Source organism: Alosa alosa, chromosome 22 (assembly GCF_017589495.1).
Source record: "Alosa alosa isolate M-15738 ecotype Scorff River chromosome 22, AALO_Geno_1.1, whole genome shotgun sequence".
NCBI lineage: Eukaryota > Metazoa > Chordata > Actinopteri > Clupeiformes > Clupeidae > Alosa > Alosa alosa.
Window position 1 is genome coordinate 2749507 of NC_063210.1, and position 21181 is coordinate 2770687.

The following is a 21181-nucleotide window of genomic DNA, read 5'->3' on the forward strand; positions in this document are numbered from 1 at the left end:
GTGCATGGAGTGTGTGTGTGTGTGTGTGTTTGCACATGTGTGTTTGTTTGTGGTAGGAAAAAAAAAAAAAAAAACTAATCATGTCAGCGGGGGCTTGAGTTGTGACCGGCATTATGTTGTTAGTCCTGAGAGTCTCTCAGCAGGACTCTGTATTGATCAGAAGCCCACTGGCTTCCCTGTGGGAGAGGACACACACCTCAGAGCACCAGGAGAGCTTTTATGAGAGTTTAGTTGCAAACAACATGACAGACACCAACTTTCAATCTCCGTTCACACTATCACCAAACAACCAACAAACAATTTGCTGACCTGTGGTCAAAGCAAGGCACAGACTGTACACATTTGTTATTACATTTCGGAAATACAAAGACTTATTTTTCCTCAAACATTTTTAAGTCTTCATCTTCCTTGGGAGTGCAACTAAAATGAATTGACTGTTTTTCAGCTGTCCCTAAACTCCAAAAAAGAAGAATAAAGCAAGACAGCTGTCCCCACAGCACTTTCTTTTATGTCGGAGATGTGGATGAAAAGATCACAGCAAGAGATCTGTAACCCTCCTTTACCTTGTCTGAGGCATTTGACTCCCAGTGGAGTGGGGGAATCCTTTGATGGCAGCCATGGGACATTGCCATTGTGAAGTGTTTGAAAAGGGCATGTACAAACAGCATGAGATGTGAGACTGCAGTGGTGCAGGATTGAAAAATAAGACACCTCTCCCACCTCCCAGCTGAGTGCAGGGCAGTCCCACAAATGCGCCAGGGGCTCTGTGAGTCCACAACATCGAGTCCTTGTCTTGCCTTCTCTTTCATGTAATATTTTCAGCCATTTTCACACAGGAAGAAATCACTCTTTAATTGTCAGATATACATTTTGCATTTAAGTTTGTGTGTCACTGGTTAGATTTCACATTCATAAAAAATCTATGTAAAAAGAAACATTAATATGTTTTGAAATAGTTTTATAACTGGCTGATCATGTGCATGCATTTTCTGAAAAACACTAAACTTTCACAGAATACACACAAACCTTCATCTCTTTTTGTTGTGCTGAGCATGTATTGTTGTGCTGAGCATGAGACAGAAGAATGTGATTGAATCGTTGCTAGATGGCAGCAGAGAGCTGTGACCGTGTATGACGTTGCCATCTCTGCTAAACCCCAGTGGCAGAAATCACACAGAAAACTTTAAAATCCAGGAATGCTAATAATGAAATAGTAATTATCTTTAATTGCTTGAAAAATGAAACATAAAGCCATCTTATTTTTGTGTCCACTAAGATCAACACCACTCTCTTGATCATAAACAATCCACAAATATACCAGTCAACCTCATTTCCAAAGGAAACTGATAAAGACAATAAATAATACAGATCTGGAATCACTAAAAAAAAGAAACAGTCGAGAATATGTTGCATAACTGGCTATTATCCTGTCAAACTGTAAAAATGGCAATATAGTTCCAATAGTTTTAGCATAGCTTTCAATTTATAAACACAAGTATTACGTGGCTTATGCCATTGTGTTAATAGTAACAATCACTGTTACAGTGTATGTATAGAATATTAAAGTCTATGTGGTCAAGTTGAGCTGTGCTTGCAGTCATTCAGAATAGACACAGCATCCTTTATAGTACTTACATACATTAAATTGATGTTTTGTAGGATGAGATCAGAATTCATTAGTGATTACTGTTAGTGAATGTGTGTGTGTGTGTTGTCTGTATGCTACTGTGACCTTGAATTGCAGGGGTCAATAAAGTATCTATCTATCTATCTATCTATCTATCTATCTATCTATCTATCTATCTATCTATCTATCTATCTATCTATCTATCTATCTTCATATCTTCATATTTGTTACCCGATCTGGCAAAATGAGTCTCAGTGACCGACAATTCAAAATTGAGATTTCGGTATCTCTGGATAGAGTACTCAATAAGCTTTAAATGGTATCATATCTTGAATTGTTGTAAAGATTCAGCATTTTGAATTATGACTTCCCACCATCTTTTTCCAATTGACAAACTGAGAAAATCACATTTGAAGTTACAGGTTAGGCTACGCGTACCTGCCTGTCATGGTTACAGGAAGGTACACGTGTTACAGGAAGGTACACGTAAGAATTGCCCACTAGAATACAGTAATATGTTGTAACTTTACATTCTTATTTTGACTATGAAACATAGGGAAATTCGTTTTGAATGCTTCTTCTTTCATAAAAAAATGAAAATGTTTTTTGAAGCAATTGGCTTGTATCTCAAAATTAGAATGTGCGACTTTTGACTACCAAGGTCACATTTTATAAACCATAAAAACAAATGACCAGTATCAAATTCTTGCCTGTGGAGAACAAAGTTTTTACAAGACATTTACAAAAGACACAAGCCTCATCCAGCCTCATTCAGGGCATTTGGACATATAGGTATATGTTTAGGGTGAGGGTAGGGATTAGGCAGCTGTAAAAAGTTCTAGATATGTTTAAAAGAACATGTGTGGATGATGCCTGATATTCCAGGGCATTTCAATACATCATGATCTCCTTGGGGGCATCCTCTGTGGGCTTCTGTTGCTCTCTCTGCCGAGTGTAGGCTGCATGGACATACAGGAACACCAGCAGGATGGCCAGCAGGTTCAGTGCAATGTATGGGAGGACCAGGAAGAAGCCCACCTGCATGTCTACTTTGAAGTCGGAAAACGTTGCAGCATGCCCAGCATACTTTTTAATCATGGTCGTACCAAAAGCATCCAGGTGGACACTTGACACATAGATGATAAAACCCAGGAGAGATGTTGTCACTGGAATAAAAATGGGCATGTACCATCTGATTAGGAGTAATGATTGGCTTTGATGATAAACCTTAATCTGAAGTCAGTGCAATTTAACAGAGCCACACATTTGTGCCAACTGATGGCAGTGGTTATTCAGACATTTGAGATCATTTTCCAGGAAATTAATCATCAGGCTGTTTGAGGAAGTAAAAATGTGACTCAATTACAGGTACCAAAGAGACCAAATGTTCCACTAATCTCTACTGTATATACCAGAGACAAGTGAGAGTGTGCAAATGAACACTGTGTGTAGATTGCTCAGACTTCTTACCACTGAAACCACTGCATGCATACAGCCCTATAGGTCCCATGTACGTCGTATAGGGGTTGCTGATACTGTTGTACAGGGCGATGAGTATGCTTCCAGCAGAGCCAATCAGTGAGAGAGCAAGGAGGGCAATGACTACATACTGGAGAATGAGTGGTGTTCCCGTCAGCTCCCCAAAAACTGTTGAGACAGGAAGTCAAGTCAAAAAAACATGTTGACTGTTCCTATTACTGCCCATCTGCATGATATAACCTAAACTAGTACACAGTTCACATTAAATCCATTGGTTTCCTCAAACATGTCTTCCTGCCCTCTGTGATCAGCAAATACGGTAAATTTCCAGCCTAAATATAACTTTGGAAAGCTCTATTACCTACCAGTTATATGTTGTACACAATTTAAGGTTGATACAGTTGTTAAATGTGGCATACATTAGCATACATGCTAATATGGATGTTGCTATGATATTTGGCAGGCATTTTGAGAGAATATACATACATATTCAAGAAAAGACAACATTATTAAGTATTAACAAAACATAAAGCAGAATGCACAAAAACGTAATGCAACAAAATGTATATGACTGTGTTGAACATACCACATAATTGTTTTAATTTAAAAAAAGAATAGTTTCTGAAAAGGGATTACCCCTTCAGATACAGTTTATAGGCTATAGACGTTGTACAGGAAGACAGGAATACTTGCAATGTACATATGTATTGGAACTGACACAGTTAAAAACTGTCAGCACTGGCTTACCTGTAATGGATTTTGAAAAGTCAAAAAATGGGCACTGATCTAGTACAATAGAACCATCAAAAAGCCCAATGGTCACCATTCCTGAACCGGTGGTGTTAACAGATGTAGTGCTGTTACTAGAGATACATTTAACAGTAGTGGTGGACCAGTTTTCAGACATTCCATATCCCAGCAGAGCCACAGCACCAGCACAGCACAGCTCACTACCAGCGAAGTGGAGAGTCTTCTTTAACGTTGGCATGTTCTTGACTTTTCTCTTGAATAATCAAATATATCAACGCTGATCCTCTAGACTACACTGGCTTCTACACTGATACAAAAGTATTTTCATAGACTTGGACCTTAAACTCTAATGGGTGATACCACACTGGGTATAGGAGAGTGGATTGTGGGTGATAAAGCTGTCTGACCTTTGAACAGGAGGTGGTGGTGGTAACCATAGCATTTATGCTCTTTCCCAAACATCATAAACCAGGATGATATCAGGAAGAACTCTCCTTTATTAACTTGTTCTTTAATGCAATGTATTTATAGCAATATGCTATATGCCGGTACAGCCAAGTAATTCTAGATACTCTTCAATTTCAATTTCATAAGGCATATTTTCAGGATATTTTCAGGTCTCAACTCCCGTTCAGTGGGACACTGATGAGTGAATTAGTCCTACTGAGGATGAGCGTCATGATTCCAAGGTCCCACCCCACCCAGTAGGAATGATGCCATAAACTGCCACTGAGATCACCCAAAGCTTGTTGGTGTATAGTAAACTGACGCACCAAATGATCTCCTACAGAAAATTGCATAAATATCACCACATTCACAACCGGAATAGGCTCAACACGAACACACCCATCACAAACCGTTGCACTCATTGTACGACCCACCCATTCACAAACAAACACGCATAGTAAACGCGCGCGCGTGCGCACGCACTGAAAATGATCTAGGATAAAAAGCATCAATAATATGTAACATTGTCTAATTGCTTTTAAATCACCAATTTGTCTAGAGAAACACGATGGCAAACCACTAGGAAACCATTATTATTATTATTTATTAAGCTAATAGTATTATTATTACTGTTACTAGTATTATACGTATTATTAAAGGGCCTGTCATGAGGGTATCATTCTCGTTTATTCTGTGGGCTATGCAGCAGTAGCCACTGTGCACATGTCGTTTGGCAGCGCAGCACCAGGCGGCTCCCTTGGCTCAAAGAGGGAAAGAAAGCCCCGGAGATCTCGCTCATTCGCTGACAGCGAAGCAATGCACGGAGAAATGAAATACACTGCTCTCCGGCAAGGAACAGAAATCAGTCCTGGGAGAGCATTTTTCTGTGCCTCTGACAGCGATAAGGCACGGCTACTGGAATAAGTCATCTTCAGACAAGTGCTGGTAAGTACAATAGTCTACTCTTTACTAATTCAGATAAACTGACTGAAGAACATTATGGCAATCGGTAAATTACGTACGTTGCCATAGCTTTCGTTGGCCTATAAGGGGCTGGCGATCGAGCTGTCAGTTTGTAGCGCCTCATGACATTGATGCTATAACATACCTGCTCAGGTAGACTATTGAAGAAATTAACATTGATAGGGTATAGTAATGCTAGGCTATCCAGTAAATAAGGGCAACAATGTTACGCGATAGGATAGCAAATGTCCCTGTAGCGTTTTTACATTGTCAGTAGATTCAGCAAACAGATTTGGTTCAAGTCGTTTGTGACAGCGAAAGGAGTCCCAGCGTTACTAGGCTAAATGTGGGTTAGTAGAGCAACCCTTGCCGGCATTGTTTTTTGTATCGTTGTATAGTTATTTCGGAAGATGTCAAATGGTAGCATACTTTTTTGTTATCTTCTCTTCACAGAGATAAGCTGTAAGAGCGCAAAGAATTTTCGCCAAGCTTGGTAGCGTAGGTGGGCTGGTTCATTGCAAGGTTGAGGAGTAGGCACTAGTTCAGGCATGCTGAAGACAAACCCTAGGCAAGAGCCCATTTCTACAAACACATCGTCTCCAGTGCTTGGTTTCTCTCTTTCTCATATTATTCTGGGGTAATTGAATAGATAGGAAAAGCATATGTAGCCGCTTAAACGCAATAGCCTAATGCTGTTGAGCCACATTCTGTTCACCAAAATCAGGCGGAATTCCACAGAACGCCCAGCCACCCATGCGCATTCAGACGTGATGGACTATTTTGAAAATAGCGTCTAGCCTATTCGTTGAAGTGCGTTTGCTCCATTCAATTTAAATTATCATGATATTTTTCGACTTAGGCACAGTAAGGCTGTATGCTATACAGTTAGCCTTCATCGTGCATTTTTCTCCCTTGTTTTTATGGTTGCCAGGAAACGTAAGGTGCCTCCGAGGATGCGTTTGCGCTGAGCATATCTGAACAAGGATAAAAGTAGTCTTGGAACTGTTATTCTCACAGTATTTCCCTAAAACAACAGAACATCTCGCCATGACTTATTTTTCTTCGGATTAAATTTCTGGAACCCTCTTGCCATAGAACTCTAGAAACAAGGACACAGAAGCAGGCGTAGGCAGGCTACAAAAGACTTCAGACTCTCAAAGTTTGAAATGACCCTGTTAATTATGATGTATTAATTATACTAAATATAATATACTATAAACTAAATATGCAATATTTAACTGTTATGCTGCGCAGTATGAGGTTTGAGTTGTGATCTACTAGTATGAGGTATGCATCTTGTCCTCATGTCTTGCCTTGTGTGTATGTGTGTGTGTGTGTGTGTGTGTGTATTTTTTACATACTGTATGTAAGTTCATGCATTTGTGTGTGCTTGCATGACTGTGCTGTGCTCCAGGTGATTCTACATTTAGTATTCTCTTTGAAGGCTATGTGTTTGGATGGGGAGAAGAATGATCTAATTGGCCTAACAGTTGAAGGCCCAGTGGTTTGTGGAGCTAAAACATAATTTTACCCAGAATTTATTAAATTACGTCAGAATAAATCAGAATATAATGCACTACACCACAACATGTTTTGACATAACACTTTAGGCTCTTAACATCTCTCCCACAGCTATCCTGCATAGTTTCTTGCTGAGATATTACAGACTGTTATGACTGTCTCTCTGCCGGCTCAATAACATGGACCCCAGCAGTTTAGGAACGATCACCTTAGCTTAGGAGGATGTGAGATGTTTCCTCAAGGTTAAAGGTGCAGGTGACTGGAGAAAGGTGGTTGATATTTAAACTCAACAGCCAATCAAATTGCATATCTGCCTTAGGCTTCCAAAGATAGGTGTTAATGACAAACACCACACACTGAGTGGCACACACTAAATAGATAGACAGAGGACTCTGTCTGTGATAAGCAAATTCACTGAATATGACAAAAAAAGTGTATCGGATTGGAATTGGGCACTACACTTTTAAGGGTTTTGAAATAACAAAGTCCCGTTATATCTCAATGAGGGAGGCAGCTTCACAGAGTTTTAACTTACTAACTTCATCAGTACACATTCTTTAAAATGTACTGTATCTTGGCTTTATGAAGCCTGCTGTTTCACACACTGCTATGGGTATAAACAGCATAAAGAAAGGAAGCTCTACATGAATCTGTGTAAGTAGGTTTCAGGGATAACTTGTGGAGACAATGCTAAATCTTAACTAAACTAGGTGAGAGGAGTCTAGGGCATTATTGGGCAAATTAATGTTCAGCTCATTTGTGTGGTTCATTGGCTTCCCAGCCATATCTGACCCAGTAGTGATGAATTTACTTACCACTGCTGCATGCCTGAGATCTCCCTGAGATCCAGCAGGAAGTGAGGTCATTAAGCCCTGGGAGGCAGTGTGACACTGCTGCAGCTCTTCCTGTTTCCAGGCCCATGTCAGGAAACCCCCCTCTGCTCATACTATACCAGGTCCTCAGTGGCAAAGGGTGGACCTTTGATTGGATGAGGCCTGGGCCCTTGCACAAACAGTGTTTGCCATAGGGGATAGCCAGCCCTTCAGCTGTGCAAACATAACATGCAGCCATACCTGGTGATTTCAGCTTGGCTTGTCTATAGGTCACCAGTCACCCTGGTTATATCTCAGATGTCCCACTTTCTCCCATCTGAGTGCATCTTGTTTCAACATCACTAAAAGGAAAAACTGGGAACATTGTAAGGGATTGTGCCTGTTGTGGTTGCTGAAACCTACATCTGAATGTGCCTTCAGGCTACACAAACCATACAACTTGAGAAGTGCCTCACCTTCTGGTGTGGTGAATGAAAGAATGTCAAAAATGTTTGTTTGCTTGATGTTGTATTAATGGCTTAGTCATACAAGGATCCAGCCTCACTTCTGCTCTTACTCAACTCAGCACAGCTGTGTTTCTCAGAGATGCCCCCCTCACACACACACACACACACACACACACACACACACACACACACACACACACACACAAACTTGCCCCACAGAAGAAGTTTGTCAACCATCTGGCAGACTTGGCAGGGCCAACTTCATATTTGTCTGTGACTTTTGTGGTACCAGTGTGGCAAGCATATGTTACATCCACATGCGCTGAGGAATGGACCAGACTTCTTTCTAAATAGTGTGTTTCATGGGAACCTTCTCACTGGGGCTGCAATTCCACTTTTAGGTTGGGTATTGGGTATAACCCTCCCCCCAAATTATTTCATGTTATTCTACTTGCAAACGGCATGTTAGTCGTGTTAAAAATGTGTTTTGTATGATCCATTTCAAAGTGGCATTCTGTTAGTTCAAGAATATATGGTGGTGAGAGGTGAGAAGCCCACGAATCAGAGGCCTTCTAGTTGTGGTGGGTTTAGATGGAGGGAACATGTAAGAGGGGAAAAAAAGAAGGATATCTGGCTTGAGTTGAGGGAGGGACACAGGGAATGAAGTCATGCATTGCAGAGTGTGAGATGAATTTCTACAGATCTGCCCAGCCCTTATAAAAAAGACTTCTGGTTAAGCTTCTCTCCTCTCCTCTTTTGCAGACACACTCCCAGCATTATAACCCATAAACAGCCTTAATTGTCTGCTGCAGCAGCGACATTCTATTTTAAAGACTACATAAATTTGTAGAACGTCTGGTCATTTAAAATTTATTTGAAGACTTATAGGGTGTTGCTGTGTACTGTGTTGTTTTATTTAAAACTTAGCTACAGTACAGAATGGTGTGACAAAATTAGTGACTGGGTTTGTATCAACATAACAGGTTGATACAAATTTTAGCCAAGGTTTAACAGGATCAAATTTGTATTTACTTCTTTATATAATATGTTTCCCTAATGTGCAAAGAGTGTATTTCAGACCTGACCCATAATTCCTGCTTGGTGCTTGGTGTGTGCCAGTAGTTATCTACTTAACAGCGTAGGGGAGAAGCCTTCTTTGGTCACGTGCTATGGTGGTGAAGGCATAGTGCTTGTGCTATGGTGGTGAAGGCATAGTGCTTTGAGTTGTGTTGAGAGGGATAGATGATTGTTCTGATTAGCCAGTGGTGTGACCTGATTAGGTAGACTGGAGAATAAATACTGAAAACACCCTTTTCTGTTTGCCCTAAGCTCACTTATTTCTGTCTGTCTCACGGTCTCTTTTACCTGACTCATCCTGCTTGCTTTTCTGGAAGGATTAGCCTTGACTGAATATTTAATGAGGTCCATGTTTTGTATTTATGATTTATTAAAGTAGGACTTGTGAGTTCAATAGCCTCTCATTGGTCTGCCATGGAATGTTATCAGTGCTGAAATCTTGTTGCCACTTCATAGCTCATAGGCCTTGCCACATTTCTATCGCTCTTAAGGCCATTTGTAGAGAGTAGACACAATACTTTCCCTCAACAGCTTTTTTACTAGATTTAGGAATGGTCGAGTTGCTGAATTGTTTGAGTAACTGTTGGATCATAGCTTGTGTTTTTGTGTTTTACCAGTTTTATAGTCACACCTTTTGATAAATATGAGTATGTACTGTATATAAATGTATGGTTTTATTCGTAGAATATTGTCTCGATGCATAAAATAATCCATTTGAAATATAAGGCAATGCTTTTAGTCTGATGGATTGTCTTGTGCGAAATGTCTCAGTTGTATTGCTACAGATGCACCACACACACAATGGAGTAGCTGATGAATAATAGATTGACTTTGCTGATGCACCCAATTTTTGATGCTCTTTTTGAATCTGTCTAATGATTTTAGCGTATTCTGTTCTGATTCATATATTCGTATTCTTCCTGGCCTCCATTCAGATTTTCCTCTGATGTTGTCATAGCAATGTTACTGTACACCTCTGCTGTTCATAAAGTCTCTGCATTTGGTAAATCCAAATACAGACTGTACAGATATTGAAACCCCCCAGATACAGATAAACATATAACCAGATGCGTCTTAACATAGGCATCAATAAATAGCTTGATGGTCTTTTTGGCCCCCAGCATCGACCTGCTTTCCCTAACCCTAACCCTAAACCTTGTCTAACCCTAGCGCCTTCCAGGCAACACTGCCTTGAGGTTGACAGTGGGGGACAAAAATACCTTACATTCAATAAATACATGTCTAATGCTGTTAAGATATCAATTTGCAATACTCTTATCATTGAATATTTTTGCCATTTTGGTATTGCTTCTCTGTTTAACAAAAGTAAAAATGTATATGAAATAGACGGCAAATGACCTTCAATGAAAGTTAATACCACATTTGTAACTGTGATGGCAGAGGAATCAATGGCCTTGTCTTTCAAATCTGACTTCAGTGGTTCACTACGTTTTGATCTCTGTCATTTGGCTCACAAAAAGAGATCCAATGGAGGAGAAACTCATTCAGTCATCAAAGTAATTTTTGGGATAAGTACTTGGAGATAAGAGGTGACAGGAAACATCATTTTACTCTATTATTCATCCCATGCCCCATGAATCTGAGAGGATGGAACAGTCAGTCCAGAGCTTACAGCTCCATTTCCAAATCAGTGCTGAAGCGCCATTCATTTGAAGTGCAGAAGGATCAAAGGCCCATTATCCCTGTCAAGGCCTGACTGATTGGATATGTTGTAGTCCTGGAGCAGTCCGCAGGACCTCACAGGGGCAGGGCTGGCATGCAGATACAGGGCCCAGTCGCTTTCAGGCCCACAGTCTGGGGTTTGGCGTTCCCAGTCAAGATGAATGCTGCCGCAGAGAAGAGAGATGGAGGATGGAAAATAGAGGGAAGGGAGAGACGACAAGGGGGGGAGGGCGAGGCGGAGAGAGGGGGGGAGGGAAGAGGGTCTATCCTGAATCTTGATCATGCTGGTCAGAAGTGCTCAATCTGTAGACACTCAGAGGGAACATTGGCCCTCTAGCACTCATCTAGTCAACCCCTTGAAAAAGAAAACAGTACATGAGGAAACACAGGGCTTTATCAATTTGAGTCATTAATTGTGCAGTACACATTTGTTATTGATGTTAATTTTTAGGATTTTCAGTTATTCTTATACGTTTCATGAAAACTAGAGTAAAAATAAGCTTTAAATTTAAGGTGTCATTAGTATAAACAACTGTGGTTCTCTTATGCTGGTGGTCCACTGTGGTTTACAAATGAGCCACTTTGTGGGCTCACTTTGTTTTTCTCTATAGTCTAATATGTGTAGTCTATAGTCTATGTCTAGCTATTTACACTCAGTACCCTCACTAGCTTAGCTATTAAGCCCAGGCAGATTTCCTTCAAAAGGAAGTTATGTTTTGGTTTAAAAATATGGAATCTAGGAATAGCAGGTCTGAGGGCGTAATGGTAGTTACAATTGGCTTTTTTGAGCCAGGGGTGTATTCCTGCTATGATCTCATGCTTCCTGTTACAGCGGCAGCTTTTCAGCTGGATATTCAAAGAGAGAGCAAATGTACGTTTTCAGAGCATCTGTGTGGGTGTACAGAGTGGGTGGGTTCAAGCATGGGTATTTCCTCCATGAACTGACCCAAGTGGCCAGAGTGTAAACACAAACCTTCATGCGTCCGCAGACGATGCATTTTAGAGATGTGATGTAGGTAGTGCTGCCTGACTGTTTGTCACTTGGCTGTCTCCTCTGTTCTGGCATATCGACTGATCTCCTATCTTGCTGCGAACATGTTCTGTCACTTTATACTGGCTTATCGCTGTTCATTAAAAGTGGTTTAAAGGAAAATATCACTCCTTATCAGCTGAATCATTCTCTGTAAAGTTCACATTGCCTTCAGGTTGCCATGATTATACACACAGAAGATGAATGAGGCTGCGGGCCACTGTGCTAGGCTGACATTAATAAAATGTCCACGAGACCTTTAGTTTGAAAGCTTTGCTAGACAGTACTAACACTCAAGTGATATTTCAAAAACCACCAGTAATATTTGCTTTGGCAGCGATTATAACACACACTGTGTGAACAGCTTCACTCATCTCATTACCTTTAAACACACCAAATTGGAAGAAAGCGTTTATCCTAGATATCATATGACCCATAATTCCTGCTTGGTGCTTGGTGTGTGCCAGTGTGGGTATGGTTAAGTGTGTAAATATGCATGCAAGCGTGTGCAAGGGGGAATAGGCGTGTGTGTGTGTGTGTGTGTGTGTGTGTGTGTGTGTGTGTGTGTGAATCTGTGCCCATGCTGGGTTGGTGCACTGCCTCAGGGCATTCTTCAGCTTTCTCTCCCGCCCCCTACCCCTAAGGCTTGGTCCACACCCCACGCTCCAATTTTCTGTGTGTGCCAGTTTGGTTTGTGTGTGTGTGAGAGAGTGTGTGCATTTGGGGGGCAGAGGGGCAGGGGGTGGGTAGTTGGGTTAGGAGCACAAACAGTGCTGGGCTCAGTCCCCTTGTGTCGCTGTCCTCTCTTTCTCCATCCTCCTTGGGGCGCAGAGAGTAGCATGCCAGAGCAAAATCAGAATCAGAATAATGAACTGTTCAAGGAATGAATCCCACAGTGTATTTATGTGTGTGTGTGTGTGTGTGTGTGTGTGTGTGTGTGTGTGTGTGTGTGTGTGTGTGTGTGTGTGTGAGAGAAAGAGAGAGAGAGAGAGAGAGAGAGAGAGAGAGAGAGAGAGAGAGAGAGAGAGAGAGAGAGAGAGAGAGAGAGAGAGAGAGAGAGAGAGAGAGCGAGAGAGTGCGTGTCTATAACTGTGGGCATGAGTGTGTTCAGCCTCTCACAGCAAAAGAGAGGCTTGTATTTTGTCCGTGTGAACTGCTTCTTGTTCAGTGCGTCTTCACCCCTTTAGTCTCTCCCAACATCTGGCTCGCCATAAGAACACTAACATGCACTGGAGGGATAGTTTTACCAGTGGGAACAAACTTCTTCAGCCTATTCCACTGCTTGCTGAATTACAATAGCCAATTTGTTATCCCGCTACGGATTAGCATCCAGAGCTGTAAACTCCAGCAGAAAGGGGCCAGTTGTGCCCCCCCTCTTTCTCTTTTGTTGCGCTGATAACAGAGGCGCTCTGTGCAGGACGAGCACTACAATCTCCACATCTGAAACCAAACATTTGTAAACATACTCCGAGTTGAGCTCAGGAATGATAATTACATGTACTGTACATGTCAGAGTGAGTTAGTGTGTATGTACAGTGCACAGTGTGTGTGTGTGTGTGTGTGTGTGTGTGTGTGTGTGTGTGTGTGTGTGTGTGTGTGTGTGTGTGTGTGTGTGTGTGTGCGTCTGTAAGTTCTTTTTAGCCTTTGTGGATGTGCTGCATGGATTCCTCGCCTACAGTGGTGTTTGATCTGGAGTGTTCGGTTTGTGTGAAGTCAGTATGTCAGTGCAGAGTGAAAGTGTGAGCAATCTTTAAACAGCTTACAAAAACACAAGTTAATATAGTCTCTGTGTGTGTATACAGTATGTGTATGAGAGAGAAAAAAAAAGAAAGAAAGAGAGAGAGAAAGAGAGAGAGAGAATGTGTTTGCATCTGAGTGTAATTTATTTATAACTGATATATAACTCTTTAATCAAGTGTGCAGCTTGGGGCAAGGTCAACAATAAAACAGACCACTGAATTCTGTGCATGGTTAAAATCAACACTATCATGGCAGAAAATATGTTAATGTCAATGTTGAATGGTATGTCAGTCCATGCCACCTCTTTTGAAGCTCTGCTGAGTATCAGTGTAGCATTCTGCCTGGATGACATAGGATAGACAGGAAGTGAGCTGGAATCATAAAATCTGACTTCCTGTGGTTTGCCACATCCCTCTAACAGCCATCCTGTCTCAATGCACAAAAGCTTTATCTGCACCTTATCCTCATATTGTTCATATACGCTGATCTATTTAGGATTGGCAAAGAGGAAGAGGTCGGAATAATGAGGAAGGACGTGTGAGATGGATGAGATACTGAACTTGAGTCTGTCTTGGTATTCTGGATACTTAAACACTCAAGCTCTCTCTCTCTCTCACACACACACACACACACACACACACACACACACACACACACAATAAAAACAATGACCCAACAATCAGAATGCCCAGCCAAACACTTATCCCCCAGTCAGTCTCTGTGTCACTGGCGGCAAGAAAAGGGCCCTGTTGCCATTTCAGCCACATCTCCATTCCTGGGCTATTCCATTCAACAGCTGGGCCACAGCAGGGGGTTAGTTAGCCGCTTAGTTAGCCGGTGGATGCCTCCAGCCACACGGAAGAAAACACTCATTAGAGCCGACTAGCAGGAAAGCTTCTCTGTTCTGCCCCGTTGTTTGTGGGGTTAACCGCCATGCTCCGGCCCCCGTGTCCTGGACGAGCCGAACGAGAGGAACATGCAGGAGCACCGCTCCCCCACTGCTTCTCACAGCTGCCGTTTGTGAAAATGTGGCAAACGTTAGCCTGGCATTTCCCTCCTGTTGTTCCTGGTGATCCTCAAAAGCACGGGGAGGGGTGAGGGTTGGAGCTGAGTTGTTCCTCTGTGTCGTTCTTCCTGCCTGAAGTACTTGTCCATTCATTTCAGACTCGGGGGTGGTGGAGTGAATGCTGGCCACACAAAAAGCTTGCTTAGACACGGAAGTGCTCAATTGTGCACACTAGGGGTGTGGGGGAGGTGAGGAAGAGGAGGCTGGAGGAGGAGGAGGAGGAGGAGGGTGTTCTTCATTTCCATAGAAGACTGGTTTCCCTTTCGCTTTCCATTTTTTGTCTGGGCACAACACCCCCAGTGGAGATGAAATGTGGGGAGCCACAGGATTCCCTGCCAAAACACATTCCCACATGATGAGGAGGAATTTTTAAGATGACTTTCATTTCTACAAGGCTCAATTAGCCCATGAACCCTTTGACTTTGTGAATGTGTGCAACATGTGTGTGAGAGAGAGTGAGTGTGTGTGTGTAAGTGTGTGTGTTTTTGTGTGGCATTCCAGGGCAGAAACTGGAACTGGTACTGCTTTTTGGTACAAGCATGTGTTTGATGCTGAAATTAAACCTGTCTCACATACACCACCAATCACTGCAAAACAGTTATTGAGTTGTTAGGAACCTTTGTCTTGGAAATTGTTGGACTACCTTTTGTTCCACTCAGATCCGGAATTGACTTGATGAGTTAATGGCTTTGGTCTAAGCCAGGTTTCCACCAGCCAGGAAGAGCCTATTCCAGGCTGGATCAGACAAGGCTGAGGTCTAGCCATTTTCCCTGCAGACTTAGAAGTTCTGTCTGTTTAGTCTTCCTCTGAATCTTTGTCTGAGAGCACTACAGAAAGACGTCAGAGGAGCCATAAGTCAACCCTGAGAAAGAGGAGAACCAGCCAAGCTTTGCTGTCTTGGCTAAGTTAAATGAGTTAAACGGAGGAATCAGTGTTCCTGGAGCCACCATTTGTATTGTCTTATGTGCAGGCGATTCATTCCGATCTCTTTTCTTAGTGCAGTTGTCAATGCAAGGGCTTGGAAAACACACTACCATCTCAGCATTTTGGCAAATTGCTGTTGGGATGTGATCTTTCATCCTCTTAATGTAAGGAGATTGATCCATTGTTGAGCCAAAGCTAAATAGATTTCCTTTAGCCAACTTGCCTGTGTGCAGTGTTGGAGAACACAGTGTCCCTTCCATGATCCGTTGAGGCCTCAAGCGATGTACAGTCCTGTGACTCAGAGATCTTCATGTTAGAAGGAGCAAACGAAGGCATTCATGCAGAGGGATTTGTTTGAGTGGAATTGGATCAGCTCACTTTAACCAAGAGCCCATTTTCTGATAATAAAAACGACCTGTAGTTGAACATAAATGATGCCTTTAGTTGATTTCTAGTCGTGCTCGTGCAGTAGAAAGCTTTAAGTACTGTAATTTGTAATGCATTTATGTACTGTGCACATTAATCATATGCTGTAATTTATAGCAGTCTTGGTCCATCTCTTTAGATAGCAAATATGTGTGTGTGTGTGTGTGTGTGTGTGTGTGTAGGGGGGGCATTGCAAGTCATTAGGGAGGCATCCATTTCATGTCTGCATGAACAGCCATGTGCTGTCCCAATTGATCTGTCATGAAATAGTGCTGAATTGTGCCTTGCTTGCTTTTTAGCCTATCAGCAAACATGGGTGCAAAGTGGATCCCCGCCACTGCTGGTGTCGCGTGCGGAGCATGTGTACCTCAAAGCACAATGACCTTGATGTGAATTAAATCATTCACAGCCAACTTCTGCTCCTGTTTTGCATGATTCTCCATTAGCTCCCTGATGACCTCCTGTAGGCTAGATCATGTGTTTCTCACATTGAGTTCTGCATGAGATCATGCTACCTTTTAAAGGAGTAGCTCTTTGTTTTGTTATATTCAAAGCACTAAGCACGATTTGAAGGGTCGATACCAGTGTCAGATCAATATGCTACACTGGGCACATTTGCAATGTGAGAGTATCCTTTACTCTGTCAATAGCACAAGAGATAGAGAGTGGATGTAGATCATATTATCCATGGATTTAAGACTAAACTTAGTCCTTTGGGTCAAAGATGAATAAGATGTCGATGGCTGTTTATTTTGCTTTGTATACTGTGTTGTTTATTGTGTCCAGCCTCTGTCCACGGATATCTCTTTCCTGCACACAAGTGTATGTGGCACAGAGAAACCCAATAGGATTTATTTTTTGACTCAAGCCAGCGGCTCAGGCAGCAGGACGCTATCTCAGTAGATCAGCGCGAGCGACACAACTTCTGACCTTTTGAAGCTCGCAGGATTCGGAATGATTTTCTGTCATCTCGCAGCGGTTCTCTAGATCGAGAAGCCCAGGGGAAAAGATGCCCCTCTCATCCTGCCGCCACTCCCCCTGCCCCCCCCCCTCCTGATTGCCCAGCCCCTCTCCATTCCTCACTGTGTCTGTTTACGTCCACCATCCATTCTGGGCCAAACTGAAAAATGAGGCTGTGCCTTATATATATAAAAAAAATGGCACTGCTGATTGGCTCCTTGCTATCACTCCATCCAGGCAAATAAAAGGACAAAGTAGAGGTCAGTAGATAACACCAGTGGCCACCCAAAGGGTACACTGCACTCGATAAGGCGCTGAACTGCACATTGGCTTCTCTATCAGCTCAAAATGGTTATGATGGAAGTTGCCGGTGGCTCTGGTTTGCGCATGGTAAGGGCTTATGCTGTGTCTGTTTCACACAGGCTTTGGGGCTAATTGTGTTTAAGGAGCCCGGCCCTTGCACTGGCAACCAGATTAATTACATCTAAGTTTAATTTGGCATCAAATGGATTTGCCCTTAATCGGGCCTAAATTAAATTAGGTGTATTAAAGCATGAAAACCACTGATGTTTGTTTTGGTTCCTTTGAACTGGGTTTCCGAGGTTACAGGGGTGAAGAGATCCTGTCTTGAGCAGACAGTGGGTGGTATCATGAAACAGCCTCATTAAGACAGAGATCCACATCTTCATTTCCCCCTGGTTTGTTTTTGATGTGCCTTATTCATTCTCTCTCATGTGGGTGGAAAAGAAATAAATAAGGGCAATAAATCCAGTTGGGAGGGAGAGAGAGCCACCCCTCCTGCTCATGGCTTTAGTCATTAAAAATGAATGGACTATGTTATTATCCATACAGATTTCTGGCCTATCTAGACACCACAGTCATGGTGCCCTAGTTCATCTGTCTCCTCCTTGACCACCTCAACTCAATATATAGCTGATGTATCCGGATAAAATGTGCGTATGTGTATCTGCATGTGGGCGTTTGTGTGTGTGTGTGTGTGTGTGTGTGTGTGTGTGTGAGAGAGAGAGAGAGAGAGAGAGAGAGAGAGAATGTCCATCTTAGGCATCTTGCTTGATTGACACATTTCCTGATGTCATTTGTTTTTGCTTGGTGAATACAGGTCATGTGGACAGCACTCTCCTCTCTGCCCCTCACTCTGTCTCCTTCTCTCCTCTCCTCCTTTCCTCTCCTCCTCTCCTCTCATGATCTCTCTGTTTCACTCTTCTGTTTTAATTCACATTCTTCGATTTATAGAAAAAACTCAACTCATAAAACATAGCTGGATGTTTAAATGAGTTTATTTCACAGATATTGCTGAAATCAGAATTCTTATCCTGTAGATTTATGCAGTGTTCTGAAAAATGCTTTGCCTTTTTTTGCTGAGAAGGTAATTATGAAAATTAATGGAGAATTAATTGCATGTCCTCCTTCTGAGCATGAAACAAAGAAATGATAATGGCATGTTCCATGTAATGAGCTGTTTCCTTACCCGATAGCAGCTGATGCTGGCCCACCCCTGGCCCCGTTCTGTGCCAGACTCAGCCCTGAGCTCTCCTCCGCCTCTGAAATGGTAGCTTGGAGGGAGACTGGATAGGAGAGAGAGAAAAAAAAGGTGCTGCATTTGAAAGATGACAGTCCTCTGAACAATGAATAATAACAATGCAATTATGCAGTGTCAATTTTAAGCTGTGTTCACGGCATTTTAATGAGGCGTCTTATACGAAGCCGAAAAAACTCGGTGTTTGGTCACGGAAAAAGGGCTGTCTCTTGATGCAGTTCATGGCCACGTTGTCTAAACCCTCTTGCACAATGAAGCACAATGGAGCTGGGCCTTTCATAATGTTCAGGTATGAGTCCTTTTGAGGGACTGTGATTACAAGTCAGGGGACTGTGGCTGCCAATGAGATTACAGGCCCTGACTAAATGGTGCCTGAACAGGCTGTAGTGTATGCGGGTGTGAGATCAGATGTGTGCTATGCAAGCACATTATCTACCAGATCTATTGTGCTTCCATAATGACTTACCTGCATATTTACACTGAGAAAGTCTTTGGTCGGCTCCGTCTCGTACAGCACTTAATAGAGAAGCGTTTATATTTCCTGGCTTCCTTTCAGCACAAAGAGGACTACTTCACGACTCTCATATTGTATGCTTAACATTTTGTTAAATCTGTATAAATCTAATTAACCCACGCTCTGTCCATGGCCTCCCTTTATGAGGAACCTAGTAGCACTAATAGGCTAATTGGTGTTGGTGATGTCGTAATCTTCCAAATCCTGTCTGATTCTGTGGGATTGGATGGGATCTGTGGCCTCTCAAAGGCCTGACAGTCTCTTACCAAATCAGGCCTGACCCTATTAGAACTGAGGGCTCCATTGTTAGCACTGGCACTGTCAGTTTCCAGAAACAAAAATCGCCATTGTTCCCGTGCTTTCCTGTGGCTGCTGCAGCAGTAATCCATGGCCATGGAGCCGCTTCAGGATTTCCATAATCCAGATTCTGAATTAGTGACAGACTAATCCCGACATTTCTGACCCACCCGAGGGAAACAGGGCGCACTTCGTTTTTCTTCGGCCCCCTGCTTCTCTGTTTACAAGAGTAGGCCCACTGACTTAAGAAATATGTTTGTGGCGCATCTGTGGCAGATGTATTAGTCTGCTGTGGCACAGACCATGTTTGTAAGCACCAGCTGTCTGTGTGTTTGTGTGTCTATGTGAGTGTATGTGTGTGTGTGTGTGTGTGTGTGTGTGTGTGTGTGTGTGTGTGTGTGTGTGTGTGTGTCACTGTATGCAATTTTCACCGTCACTACCTGAGTCATCACATCCCACGAATTAGGCAGAGCCTAAACACAATGCACATGCTTGCAAAGATGATTTGTTCCTTAACAACATGATGTCTCTAGCGCTTGTCATGGCCAATTCCCTGCTTTCCATGGGGACAGCGTCCGACTCAGCCACGCTCTCAGATGATGTCCGTGATCATCACGTCGTGCCTGTGGCCGTATCTGACAGCCGGAGTGGGCGCGGCATTGTGTTTGTGCGCCAGAGCGGATGCTGTGAATGTTAAATGTGTCTCCTCCGCGTAGACCTTTGTTAAAGACATGAGTGCGTGAGCTCCATTGCACAGCTCCTGTGCCTGGTGTGGAGTGATCCCCCCTGTTCTCCTTATCTCCACCTCCCAGTGCAGAAGAACACGTGCCATCTTGTTTATGCCTCGCCATGACACATTCTGAAAAGCGGGACCTGGGAATCGCGTATGGAAATTGCTTTCCATTGATAATCCTCTGGAACAGATGAGACATCAGGCTTGGAAAAGCGAGACTGGAGTAATATCCTCACCAGGCGAGGAAAAGAGGCGGAAAAGATAGGCAACTGTGCCACTATGCCTCATCCCTAATGAAAATGTGCAATGCAATCAAATCAAGCGAGCTAGTCAAGCACATAATAAACAACAGCCACAACAAATACCCTCTAGGTGTAATTATTGCAGATGTCTCATCAGAGAGGAGTCTGGATGTGGTGGCAGCACCAATATGGACTGCCATAATGAGCATGTTCATTGTGTGTTCAGTAATCCATTTTTTTAACACTGGTGACATAAATGGTGTTTTTACAATATGGCTCCAATGAGCAGCCATTCACCTTCATTTGCAGTCTTTTAAACAAAGATGAAAGAAAGACATCTTGGAGGAGATATGGAGATTAATTACATTTGAAATGGGGGAGGAAGAGGGAAATTAGGCGAATCAACACTCTACACTGTGCTGATGAGGAAATGTGTTTGTCGCCGTCACATTTATTGGGTGAGTTAGTGCTATCCCTCACTTTTACAGATGCCAGCGTGGCTTGCAGCAGATTGATTCACAGTGCTATTTATTGCAATTTACTGAATTTATCATTTACTGGATGGAAGAAAACACCCAGATTCCAAACCCAATCATTTTTCTTTTGAGATCTCTTCTTTTTCCAGACAGAGGACATCACATCAAGGAAGAGGGATTTATAACAAGTGTATCTACTTTTATCAAATTATGCAATCCACTACACATAATCCAAATATGCCATTGTCTATTACAGTTTTTCTTGATCGCTTTGATGCTTGTGTCAACTATGACATTACGTTTTCAAAACAGTTAACATCCATGTCTGAACAAAAGCACTCTGGCCAGAATGACACATTTTGCTTGCAAAAGGCTGTTACTCTCTTACT

General features: G+C 42.5%; 2 protein-coding genes across 4 annotated transcripts in view; one reads left to right on the top strand and one right to left on the bottom strand.

Moving 5' to 3' along the window:
• Positions 1-1206: 1206 nt before the first annotated feature.
• On the bottom strand, positions 1207-4222 carry LOC125287597 (clarin-3). Its single transcript, XM_048233521.1, has 3 exons — positions 3854-4222; positions 3098-3274; positions 1207-2793 (listed from the first exon to the last, which is right to left on the bottom strand). Exons 1-3 carry the CDS (start codon positions 4092-4094, stop codon positions 2519-2521), a joined length of 693 nt encoding a protein of 230 aa, XP_048089478.1. The 5' UTR covers positions 4095-4222; the 3' UTR covers positions 1207-2518.
• Positions 4223-5093: 871 nt separating this feature from the next.
• Positions 5094-21181, top strand: part of ptprea (protein tyrosine phosphatase receptor type Ea) — a 60687-nt gene continuing 44599 nt past the window's right edge. For 2 of the 3 annotated variants that reach the window (XM_048233152.1, XM_048233151.1), the window contains exon 1: positions 5094-5248. The gene's annotated coding sequence lies outside the window, so the exon portion shown is untranslated. The remainder of the gene's footprint in view (positions 5249-21181) is intronic. The other variant, XM_048233153.1, reaches the window with a different exon arrangement.

Excerpts from the sequence above, each read along its gene's own strand:
- LOC125287597 (XM_048233521.1), bottom strand. The coding sequence starts at position 4,094 with ATGCCAACGTTAAAGAAGACTCTCCACTTCGCTGGTAGTGAGCTGTGC. Across the intron at positions 3,275-3,853 it reads CTTTTCAAAATCCATTACAG|TTTTTGGGGAGCTGACGGGA; the intron begins GTAAGCCAGTGC and ends CTGTCTCAACAG. Across the intron at positions 2,794-3,097 it reads TGCATGCAGTGGTTTCAGTG|TGACAACATCTCTCCTGGGT; the intron begins GTAAGAAGTCTG and ends TTTTTATTCCAG.